Source organism: Tenrec ecaudatus, chromosome 2, assembly GCF_050624435.1.
Source record: "Tenrec ecaudatus isolate mTenEca1 chromosome 2, mTenEca1.hap1, whole genome shotgun sequence".
In the NCBI taxonomy this organism is placed as follows: domain Eukaryota; kingdom Metazoa; phylum Chordata; class Mammalia; order Afrosoricida; family Tenrecidae; genus Tenrec; species Tenrec ecaudatus.
In genome coordinates this window covers 245014593-245027485 of record NC_134531.1, presented here as the reverse complement: position 1 = coordinate 245027485, position 12893 = coordinate 245014593, and the positions used below count along the sequence as shown (strand labels likewise).

General features: G+C 49.0%; 1 protein-coding gene across 1 annotated transcript in view; it reads right to left on the bottom strand.

Moving 5' to 3' along the window:
• The window catches only part of LOC142440570 (mitogen-activated protein kinase-binding protein 1-like), a 63690-nt gene continuing 50797 nt past the window's right edge, over positions 1–12893 (bottom strand). The window contains 11 exon segments of the mRNA XM_075542934.1: positions 1–165; positions 659–744; positions 1250–1846; positions 2030–2158; positions 2161–2303; positions 2486–2570; positions 2729–2938; positions 3027–3172; positions 3403–3569; positions 3906–4133; positions 5417–5422. Of these exon segments, the coding sequence (XP_075399049.1) occupies positions 1–165; positions 659–744; positions 1250–1846; positions 2030–2158; positions 2161–2303; positions 2486–2570; positions 2729–2938; positions 3027–3172; positions 3403–3569; positions 3906–4133; positions 5417–5422 (1962 nt within the window).

Genomic DNA, 12893 nt, shown 5'->3' with positions numbered 1-12893 from the left:
TCAGAGTCTGCATTCCATGCACCACTCTGCCCCTGGGCTGCCCCCTGGGCTGGCCAGCACGGCCCCATCCAGGGCCTCCAGTTCCTGCCGCACTGAGGACAAGGTGTCTCTGAGGAGTTGAGTGATGCGGCTCTGCTCCACCGAGGGGGTCTTGCAGCTGGCCACCTGCAACAGGGCCCCGGGGGAGCTGGAGAAACTGTGGAGGGCTCCTCGCTCCCGAAAAGTAACAAAGTACAAAGTCCACTTTCCCTGGCCCAAGCTCTGCAAGAAAGCCCACAACCACCCGGGGCCCAGGAGCTCCAGGGCTAGTCTGAGGCGGCTTCCATCAGCCCCTCACGGACTGCCACCTGCAGGAGGGTCAATGCAAAGAGCCGCGCTAGACAACAGGTGCGTGACAGCAACAGGCGCCCACTGGGCTCCTCCTGAGGAAACTAGGGCAGGTGAACGCTCAGGGTGGTCCTTGGTGACTGGAGCAAGTCTAGCTCTCTGCCGGAAGTGTCCAAATAGCACTGGATCAATAGCCCTGCCTAGGCTCTCATCCACTGCCCAGGACTGGCCCACCAGCAGAGGACAGACTGTATCACGACTGTCCGGGAATCTTAGCATCTCCAGCCGCTGGCACTATAGTCCGGCGCCTCCTGCCAGGGGACACACTTACCACACGGTAGAGTCGCATGGCCCAGTGCATGTTGTCCTGGAGCTCCGCCACAACATGTTCACACTGTTCCAGGCTCACAGCTGTGTCTGGGGGAGACAAATGGAGCTTAGTGAGGTCCCCTCCCCAGGGTCTGTGCATCCAGGAGAGGACTCCCCACAGCCAGGCACCCTTCTCACCTGCCCTGTCCTCTTCGCCCAACACTAAACAGAAAACCAGATCTAGAGGCGAGGGTCTGTCCAGCCCTAGGGCCAGGAGCTTTGTCTTTTGCTAATACCCTCAGTACCACTTGGTCCTCTTTAGCACTTTCGGTTCTTGGTCATATGCTACCTCTTGCTCGGTGTATTCCCTCCCTCCTCTTTTTATACTTCCTGCACAATTTGAATTATGGTTTGGGTAAGACTATTGAAAGAACCATGGACTTGGTAGGAGGGTCTCACCGTGAGGGGTGTGAGATATGGACCAAGACAGGAGCAAACAGGAAGCAACACGCCAGAGGCTGGACACACAAAAATGGAACGGAGCCAGAGAGCTGACAACAGAGACAGGAGAGAGAGGATAGGACAAGAGATGAGAGCTGGGGGCCATGCACACCTGAGTCCTGGCTCAGGGCTGCCCCTGGCCTGGTGCACTCCACAGGGCTAGGAGTCTTCTCAGTGGATGGCGGCTGCACGCTCTCAGGGCTGTGGAGTAGATTGCTGACTGGCAGTTGCTGGGCACAGGGGCGGGTGGGCCCAGGCTGAGCTGGGTCCTCTGTCCTAGGCTTGGGAATAACACCCTCCCCGAAGCATGCCCACCTGTCAGGTGTACTGTGAGCCCTCCCCAGGCCTGCTGGGGAGCCAGGTCGCTCTGCCTCTCCAGGGGCCCGGCCTTTGGTGACAGGTGAGAATGTGGCCAGAGTAGGGTGGTCAGGCAGTGGTTTGGGGATGTCTAGGACCAGGTGGGCGTGGCTAGGCAGGGCCAGCTTGCTGAGTGGTGAGACTCGGACTGGAGACAGAGCTTGCAGTTCAGCAGTCAGGCCCAGGTTCTCCCCTACTGAGATGTTGCAGGCTATCTTGGCCTTGGAGCTGGTGGTGGTGTTCTAGTAGGAGTGGGGCAGCGGTGGACAGCCATTTGCCTGCATCAGGGAGCCCAGGGCCTCTGGGGCCTTGGTCTCCCTGGTGAGCAATGGGCCTGGTACAGACGTCTCATCTGCAGAGGAGACAGGCAGGGCAGGGTTTAAATAAGGCTTCCAGGGCCCAGGAGTGCTACCTGAGGAGGGGCATCCCAGGTGAGGTGTGACACCGAAAGGCCACATTAAGTTTACCCTCCTTTTCTCATGCTCTTGCACCCCGCACCCCACCTCCACCCCGAGGAATCCACCAGGCTCCTCACCCTGAAGCCCCAGGCTGTGCACGGACTGGACTTCATGGATTCCACCTACAGAGCCGGCTGTGGCTGCTCTCTTGGGGGCCCAGCTGCTGTCGAGGCTCAAACGGTGTCGTGGCAACAGCATGGGGGCAGTCCAGGGTTGCCGGGGTAAGGCTCTGCTTCTGGGGGAGCACCCGGGGGGTTGGCATCACTGCCTCTCGGCTGCTCACCAGACACTTGTGGTGCTTGGACGGGTCTGGACTGCAGGGCTGGGCTGGAGGCTGCTGGTGATAGTTCCCTGTGGGGTGAAATGTGGATTTAGGCCTGGACAAGGCTCAGTGCTCCACCAGGCCAAGGTGCCAGGAGGGAGGACAGGCACAGGGCCAAGACAACTGTCCCCAACCATCATGGACATGGCAGACAGATGCCCTTAAGGGAGGCAGGGTGGGCCCTGCCGGGAGCCCTAGGCAGTCTCCATACCTGAGTGGGGGGATCTGCACCTGCTGCAGGAATCGTGAAGAGATGCTCCGAGACTCTGTCCTCTCTGGCACCTGGATTGGGGCCCCTGCCAGGGGGACAGACATCAAGAATGGAGACAGTGGGCGGGCCCCAGCCTTCTACCTCCCCTGCAGGGAAGCCCAGGGTGGGATTCTGCCCTTGAACCCTCCTGTTCAGCTAGGTCATTTGGGGAGAAGGGCCATCTACAGTGGCCAAGTGCTGAGCCATAAGTCCCATCTGGAGCTGCCCCATTGGCCAGGGTCTCAAAGTGCTGTTTGAGAAACTGCTCCTGGTCCGAGGTATGGGGGCTGCCTTCCTGCAGCCTGTAGGAGCCAGTGCCTCCCTCCTCCTCTTCTTCTTCTTCCTCACCCTCGGCTGGCTCTTCAAGGTCTAAGGAGATGCCATCCACACTCAGGGGCTCCGTGCTCTCAGAGTCTGGATGTGGGGAGCGGGGGGTAGGTATCACACTGCGCTGCCCCCATCTGCCACCAGATCCCCCCCCCCTTCACTCTGCTGGCCTCACCTTCATTGGGGTGCTCAGGGCTGGAAAGAACGCTGCTGCTGTCATCCACTGAACATGCGCTGTCCGGGCTGTACTTCTCTGAGCCCCTGTTGCCTGGGTACACCCTCCCCAGGGCCCCGTAAGACGGGGCCTGCACCTGGAACTCACTGCGACAAGGCATGGAGAGGAAGCGCAGTGAGTAGACAGCGGCAGGCCACAGCCTCCTTCTCAAACTCTGTCTGTGAGCGGGCCAGAGGAGGGAGGGAAGAGGAGGCAGGCTAGCCCTGAGAACCCTCCCTGAACAGCCTTCAGGGAGTAAAGAGTGCAAACCACTCCATAGGAAGGGGAAACTGGGGGCTGCCTGACCCCTCGAGGCTGGCCAGGGCAAGACCCTTGCCTGGTATCCAGGGTGGGGCTGTCACTCAGCTCCGGGTACACAGTCCGATCTTCTATGGGAGCAGACTCCAGATCTTGGGCAAAGACCCCTTCCTCATGGGACAACAATTGGATAATGTGGGAGCAGGAACAGAGTTGGGAAACATACGGCCAAAGGGGCTTTTCATTCTGGGAACACAGAAAGGCACACTACTGCAGTGGCTGACGGGAGAAGGGGCCCTGGTGAGCGGCCGGGCGAGGACTTATGGAGGGGAGCTAAAAGACAGCCTGGGGCCCAGCTGGGAGTTCTGAGATCAGTGCCCTGGGCTGCCAACGTCCAGCCACCAGGTACCACCAAGGGTCCTCCAGGTCACCACACCCAAGAAAGAGGCCACCTTTCCCTCTCCCCACTGCCCACCCCAAGCACAATCCGCTCACACACACCCCCACCCCCACCCACCCCTGCAGCTTGGGTTACCTTGTGCACTGTAGAACAGAGCCAGACCGAGGCTGCAGCTTACTCACCTGGCTAGTGTGGGAGGCCTCAGAGGCTTTCTGACCAGACTTCCCAGGACCAGAGAGGGTCTTTGCTAGAGAGTCCTGGTTGGAGCCCTGAGAGCTCGGAACTAGCGTGTCCAGCTGCCGCAGGTCAAGCATGGAGCGAACACTCAGCGCCACCCCCGGCTGAGCCCAGCGGCCCCTTCTTCTGGGTCCATGGTTGGATGCAGGAGCTGGGCCCAGGAACCCGGTCTCCTGTGTGGGGAGCGGGGCAGCAGGAACACCAAGAACACTCGGATAGCACTTAGTGCATGCTCTGTATGCCCTTAACATTAGCATTCACTAACGTTAAGTATTCACTCACTTCATCCTCACAATAACCTCTTATCCACTTCTGACAGGCGAGGAAACGGAAGCACAGGTTTGTGTACCTTGGCCAAGCCCACAGTCTACGTAAGTCTGGTTCCAGAGCTCTACCCTTGCCATCACCTAATATCCTCTCACCCTGCTCTTCGCCTGTGAGCAAGGAGTCTCTAAAAGTCCCCTGCGACTGGGGACCGCCTGCAAAGGGCTCCAAAGTCCTTTCACTGCACCAAGGACAAAGGCAGGGCCCAAACTGGACATTGCAACCAGTCAGCATGCCCTGAAGACATCTCACCACCACCACCCCGAAAACTGCTGCTGCTGGCCCAGGAGCTGGGGGAGAGGAGGTGTGGGGCTGCCTGGTCCCTGCTCTCTACATATCGGTCCGTCCGTCCAGCTGCCTATCTGTGTTGTCTGGCAAGAGCCTTCTTCCACTAACACAGTGGTTCTCAACCTGTGGTTCAAGACTCCTTTGGGGATCGAATGACCCTTTCACAGGGGTTGCCTGAGACCATCAGAAAACATATTTCCGATGGTCTTGGGAACCGAGACACCGCTCCTCTATCCATCTCCAGGCGAGTCCACCCACATGCAGATACACCCACATGCATGGGCCTGGCATGAAGACTGTTACCTATGCTAAACCATGCTTCAAGACACATTTCAATTATTTGTCCTTAGAAATAACTATTTCGCAGTCTGAGCCAACAGATCCATGCCCTGCTGTCTTGACTTCCAGGAAGAGGGTGACTAAGTAACATATACCAGAGGGACTCCACAGAAATCAGCCTAGGAGAGTAACTAAGCAGGAAATTCAACACAGCTGGATTGCAGGAGGAGCATTATAAAGATAAGTAGGCCCAGATACACAGCGTTTTGAGGAGCTGGGGGCTTTTGGCTTACCACAGTGAAGGCCAGCTAGGGTTGGATCATTTAGAGCCAGAGCAGGAGCTCAATCTCAACACATCACAGCTTGCCTACACCAAGGGCAGGGATTAAACCCTTGCAGCCGCACAGGCAGGGATCAGGGCTCAGCTGCATTGTTACTCTTGTTTCCCTCTCTTCTCTCTACCCCCCCCCCAGTCTCAGCAGTCTTAGTTGTTTGTTTATTTTTTTCTCCTCTTTGTCTCTTCCCTGTTCTCTCACACACCACTGCTGATGTCCAAACCACTCACCTCAGCCTAGTGCATCTCCGCCTGCACCCCACCCAGTTAGGCGAGCTCCGCCCTGTGCAGCGTAGCCCGAGGATTGGGAAATCCCAGCCAACCTCCACCAGGAGATATCCCACCCAACTTCTAACTGGAGAATTCCTGCCTGTGAGGCTGGGGGAGCTCCTATTTTTCCTCTGTTGTCCCAAGTGACTGAGGGAACTTCCTCCCTCCTACCTTAATGCTCACACGGCTTAAGGCAAATCGGCCAACACTTACCAACATTTCAAGATGCTGCAGGAACCTCTGCCCAACCTCCACAGTGAGCTACCTAGCCAGAACAATTCTGCCCACCATTCTCGGTAGTCTACACCAAAGCAGGCAACAGACCAGCGTTCAGGGGCACTCCCCTGAGAGGGAAGCCACAGGAGGATAAAGCGGTAGGCTAATTCCATAGGGAAATTAGCTGTAGGCAGTTCGAGGAAGCATTCCTACAAGTCTCCCAGAGGAAGCCAGTGCTCTTAGACAACCTGGAAAATGACACCTGGCTCAGCTTAAACAAAGCAACGCAAACACCAATCAGTCCTAAGGACCTCATAGACACAAAAACAGGAGAAACAAAATGCAATGGCAGAAGACATCCTGAACATAACGACATGCATAGAAGAAGCAGACAATGAGCTGCCACACAGAAAGAAATTTTCAAATGCTGCTTGGAGTCAATATGAGGGATATGAGGGAAACAATACAGAAAAAGGATGAAATGAAACAGGAGATAAAGTCCATACAACAAAGGGAAGTACGAGAGCTTAGGGAGGAGATAACAAAAACCAATAGTAGACTAACAGACCTGAGAATGGACTGGGGGAAACAAAGAACTGCATCAGTGACTTGGAGGACAGCCAAGCAGAGTTTAACAAATGCAAACAAAAATCTAATAAGATCATCAGAGAAGCTGAAGAAAACCTAAGAGCTATGTCTGATGCTATGAAGCAGAACAACATTAGAATTATTGGCTTACGAGAGGAAGGTATAACAAAGAAGTCATCAGCAACCATAATGAGAGAATTCTTGGATGAAAACTTCCCCAGCTTAATGAATAAAAATCAGGCAACAATTTAGGAGTCTGAAAGAGCACCAGCTAGACTAAATCCCAAGAACTCACCAAGGCACATAATAGTTGAACTATCCGACTTAGAGGAAAAGGAGAAAATCATGAGGGCAGCTAGGGAAAAACAAGCAATCACATATTAATGTTCCCAAATAAGAATATGCTCAGACCTATCAGCAGAAACTATAAAGAGGCGAGAGTGGAGTAACATAGTCCAAAAATTGAAGGAAAACCATGAAAACCCAGGAATAATCTACTCAGCCAAATTATCAATCAAGATAGATGGAGAAGTAAGAGTCTTCTCAGACAAGGAAAAACTCAAAGAATATGTTATAAGAAACCCAGCCCTACAAAAGATCCTTGCCAACCCAGTATGGGCAGAAGAACAGCATTCACCAAGCATAAATAAGAGACCGCCACATAGAATAACCTCACCCAGAGGTCAACAAATAGAAAATAGACCCCAAGATAGCATTGGCTTAAGGATGGAAAGAAGTCAAGAATGATACACACACAAACATGCACAACACATTAATGAGAAATGAAGGTAGGCAAACACCCAACATAAAAGGTCTAAGATGACATCACAGAGTTCATAGATGGAGATAATAACCACGAATATCAGTGTCCTGAATTCAGGCAATAAAAGACTGAGGCTAGCAGACTGGCTTAGAAAACACAACTCACCAACCTGCTTCCTGCAGGAGACACATCTCAAGGCTACAGACAAAAATAGGCTGAGGCTCAAAGGCTGGAGAAAGGCATGCCAAGCAAAGAGGATTTCATTTAAAAGCAAGGGTTGCAATCCTAATCTCAGATAAAATTGACCTCAAATTGCAAGCCATAAAAAGAGATAAGGAAGGAAACTATATAATGCTCAAAGGAATGGTAGACTAAGAACCTCTAAGCATTCTAAAGATATATTCCCCAAATGAGAGACCTGATGAATATGTCAACCAAACACTCCAAAAGTTGGAAAAATAAATCACAGCCTCAACAACTGTAGTGGGGGACTTCAATACACCTCACTGAGAAAGACAGATCACAGGGAAAGAAACTCAACAAGGAGGCTAGAGATCTAAACGTTACAATTAGACTATTTGACCTGATAGACATTTACAGAGCTATTCATCCAAATACAAAAAAATCACATGGCTTTCAAGCCCACATGGCAGAGACCACATGCTGGGACATCAGGCGAATCTACATAAATTTAAACACATTGATATCCTTACAGACCTCTCTCTCTCTCTGACCACTGTGCCATAAGGCTGGAAAATGAACAAAAGGAAGACAAAGAAAACAAGAGCAAATAATTGGAGGATCAATAACTCTCTACTGCAAAAAGAGTGCATACTGGCACAGATCAAAGATGAATTTGGGAAATTTCTAGAAACCAATGAGAATGAGAACACAATGTACCGAAACTTACAGGACAGAGCAAAGGCAGTTATCAGAGGAAGTTTCATAGCAATATATGCACACTTGAAAAAGATAGAGACTCATGATTGATATGCAGGCCAAAAAATTCACAACTAGAGTACAGTCAGCAGGAAAATCCCACTAATAGGAAAAGAAAAGAAATAATAAAAATTAGGGCTGAGATTCAGGAGTGAGAAAATAATAAAATTATGGAAATATTTAATGCTGCTAAAAGTTGGTTCTTTGACAGGATAAACAGAATCAACAGACAGCTGGCAAACCTAACCAAAGAAAGGAAGGAACAAATTTCAACAGCAGGAATGAGGGATGAAAGAGGGGACATTACAACAGACCCTAATGAAATCAAACAGATAATTACACAGTACTAGGAAGGATTGTACGCCAATGAACTCAACAACTTGGAAGACATGGACACATTCTTGGAAAAACAATCCCTCCCTAGACTATCCCCAAAAGACGTCGAGAACCTCAACAGACCCATAGCAATAGGAGAACTAGAACAGGTTATCAAGGGATTACCAACAAAAAAAATCCCCTGGACCAGATGGATTCACTGGAGAATTCTACCAAGCACTTAGGGAAGTACTAACACCAATCCTACACAAACTCTTCAGGAACATAGAAGAAGACGGCAAACTCCCGAACTCCTTCTACGAAGCTAGTACACCTCTGATACCAAAACCAGGCACAAATAATTCACCATGACCAAGTGAGATTCTTACCAGGGATGCAGGGATGCAGGGATGGTTCAACATACGAAAGACCATTAGTATCATTCGCCACATTTACATGAAAAACTATAAGACCCACATGATAATATCGATAGATGCAGAAAAAGCATTTGACAATATCTAGCACCAATTCCTGTTTAAGACACTTGAGACGATAGGAACAGAAGGAAAATTCCTCAAGACAATACAAGCTATACATGAAAAAAAAAACAACAGCCAACATGGTAGTCAATGGAGAAAAGACGCACACAATCTCACTGAAAAGGGGGACCAGACAAGGATGCCCCTTGTCCCCTCTCTTATTTAACATTGTACTGGAGGTTATGGCTAACAGCATAAGGCAAAGAAAAGACATCAAAGGTATTCGTCTGGGGAAGGAAGAGGGGAAACTATCGTTATTTGCAGATGATTGATTTTATATATGGAAAGTCCCAAAAGCTCCACAACGGGAGTACTGAAAGCAACAGAGGAGTTTGTCAGAGTGGCAGGATACAAGATCAACAAACAGAAGTCCATCGGACTGTTATACAAATCGGATAAGACCACAGAAAAGGAGATAAAAAAGGTGGTACCTTTCACAATAGCCAAGCACAAATTCAAATATCTAGGGATATACCTGACTGAAAAAACAAAAGAGCTATATAAGGAAAATTACAAAACGCTATTACAAGAAATCCAGAGTGATCTCAACAAATGGAAGCATATCCCATGCTCGTGGATTTGAAGACTCATTTTAGTAAAGATGTCAGTTCTGCCCGAGGCAATATATAAGTTTAATGCAATCCCGATACAATTACCCTCATCTTTCTTCAAAGAAATGGAAAAACTGATTACCAACTTCATATGCAGAGGAAAGAAGCCCAGAATTAGCAGAGACTCCTCAAGGAGGACACAGTGAGAGGGCTTGCTTTACTTGACTTTAGCACATACTATACAGGTACAGTTGTCAAAACCGCATGGTATTGGTGTGACAGATACTCAGACCAATGGAAAAGAACTGAAACTCCAGAGATAAAATCATAAGCATACAGAAAACTGATCTTTGATAAGGGCCCAAAAAATGTCCAGTGGAAAGCAGATGCCGCTTCAACAAGTGGTGCTGGAAAAATTGGATATCTACCTACAGGAAATGAAGCAAAACCCTTATCTCACACCATGAACAAGAATAAACTCAAGGTGGATGACAGACCTTGAAGTAAAACCCCACACTATCAGGGCCATCAATGAGGGAATTGGGACTAACTTGAGTTCTTTGGCACAGGGAGTACAGAGGCTATCAGAAATAGGGAAGGACACAAACACAGAGAAGGCACAAATTGACAAGTGGGATATACTGAAGATAAAACACCTGTGTATATTGAAGAATTCACCAAGAGAGTCCATGGACTGGGAAAACATCTGTAGCAATGACACATCAGACAAAGGCCTTATTACTAAAATCTACAATACTCTGCTAGCTTCCAAAAAGAAAAAAAAATAATTTCCCGCTGAGGTGGGCAAAGGACCTGAACAGAAGTTTCAAAGAGTCTGAAAACCGAATGGCCAATAAACATATAAGAAACTGTTCCTTATCTTTAGCCATAAGAGAAATGCAAATTAAAACAACAATAAGGTACTACCTAACACCCTCAAAGGTAGCCCAATTCAAAAAATCAGAAAGCAAGAAGTGTTGGAGGGGCTGTGGGGAGAGAGGAACTCTCATCCACTGCTGGTGGACCTGTAGGTATGTACAACCACTATGGAAATCAATGTGGTGATACCTAAAACAAATGGAAATTGAGCTACTAAATGACCCAGCAATCCCCCTACTGGGCATATACCCAGAAGAAGCAAGAAACAAACCATGGCCAGACATCTGTGCTCCAATGTTCATCGCGGCACAGTTCACAATTGCAAGGAGTTGGAAACAACCCAAATTTCCATCAACTGATGAGTGGATTATAACACTGGTGCATACATACAATGGAGTACTACGCATCAGTAAAAAGCAGTGATGAACATATGAAGCACATCGCCACATGGGAAAAACTGGAGGAAATCATGCTAAGAGAAGTAAGCCAAGCACAAAAGGACAAGTAAAACATGAGTCTGAGGTAAGCTTAAAAAAATGCAAAAGGGGCATGGGAAAAAGCTATTGTATACAAACATTCCTGGAGTTGAAGACCAGGTAGTATGGTAGTGACCAGACCAAATTCAGGGATATATATGGTAGCCAAATAAAAAGGAAGGGGGGAAAGGATAAAAATAAAAAAGAAATTGGTAGTTGCAGCACAGGGCACTAACCGACCCAAGGGGAGGGTATTGTTTATATCTCCACAGGGAAAGAGGGACCAGATTTCAACCCGGTGCTCCAAGATGTAAATGCAACATGCCGGTATGGAGTAGGGAACCAGTGGAGAGGTCTGAGGGTCCGGCCCCAATCTCAACTATGTGGACAGCTGACCCGCCCCCCGCCCCCACGAGAAGAATCTATTTCAGAGGACAGCACTGAATCTACAGCTCAGGGAGAGGGGCATGTCTGATCAAAGCACATGGGAGCAAATGATGGGGGAGGAAGTGATAGTGGAGCACATCCTGGCCCACCAAGCCTTGAGGACGATATTCCCGCTCAGAGCAGCCAATCCCCAGAGAAGACCATATGGCCGACCCCACTAGGAGACATGGCATCCCTCACTGACCCATAACCCTACAGGGGACAACAGTGGAGATACAGTGTGGGAATTAAACCCGATCTGATCCCACCACATCGAGGCCAAACACTAAGAGTGTGGGGACAGAACAGCAAGGAGAACAGAGCAACGACGTCCCCAGGGAATACCAAAACTAGCCTTTGGGTCCAGGGCTTGGCATCCCATTAGACTCGACCGGAAAACACTCCTAAAAGCCAATAAACAGTCCTTGAACGAACTACAAGCTTTTCTTTTTTGCTTGTTGTTGTTTTGTGTTTTGTTTTGTCATTGGCTTTTTGTTGTTGTTTTGTTGCTTGGTTTTGCTCTGTCTTTTTTTTGTGTGTGTGCCTCTTATTTTCTCCGCAAGTCTGTCTAAATAAGACAGGCAGGATGAACAATCTGGAGGAGAAAACAACCAGACCGACAGTTCTGGGGGGACATGGGAGAGGGGGAGGTGGGGGAAAAGTTAGTGGTGTTAACAAACCCAGAGACCAGGGAACAAGTGATCCAAATCGGTGGTGACGAGGATGTAAGAGGCCTGGTAGGGTTTGATCAAGGGTAATGTAACCAGAGGAATTACTGAAACCCAAATAAAGGCTGAGCATGACAGTGGGACAAGAGGAAAGTCAAAGGAAATAGAGGAAAGATCTTGGGAGCAAAGGGCATTTATAGAGGTCTAAATAAAGGCATGTGCATATGTAAATATATTTATATATGAGGATTGAAAAACAGATATAGGTGCATATATTTATAGGTTTAGTATTAAGGTAGCAGATGGACATTGGGCCTCCACTCAAGTACTCCCTCAATGCAAGAATACTTTGTTCTATTAAACTGGCATTCCATGATGCTCACCTTCCCAACACGATTGCTGAACACAAAATGTGTGATCATGAGGTGCTTAAGGGATCAAATATCAGGCATCAAAGAACAAAAAATTCTACCATTGTGTGCTCACCTTCCCGATATAATCACTGAAGACAAATGGGTGCATAAGCAAATGTGGTGAAAAATGCTGATGGTGCCCCACTATCAAGAGATATAGCACCTGGATTTTTAAAGGCTTGAAGGTACACAAGCAGACGTCTAGCTCAGAAGCAACAAAGCCCACATGGAAGAAGCACACCAGCCTGTGTGATCACCAAGTGTCAAAGGGATGAGGTATCAGGCATCAAAGAAACCAAAAATCATATCATTGTGAATGAGGGGGAATGTGGAGTGGGAACCCAAAGCCCATCTGTAGGTTACTGGACATCCCCTTACAGAAGGGCCTCGGGAAAGAGACAAGCCAGTCAGGGCTGTGTAGCAACAATGAAATACACAACTTTCCTCTAGTTCCTAAATGCTTCCTCCCCACCCACTATCATGATTCCAATTCTACCTTACAAATCTGGCTAGACCAGAGGATGTACAGATAGGAACTGGAAACACAGGGAATCCAGGACAGATGATCCCTGCAGGACCAGCGGTGAGAGTGGAGATACCGAGAGGGTAGAGGGAGGGTGGTGTAGAAAAGGGGAACTGATTACAATGATCTACACATAGCCTCC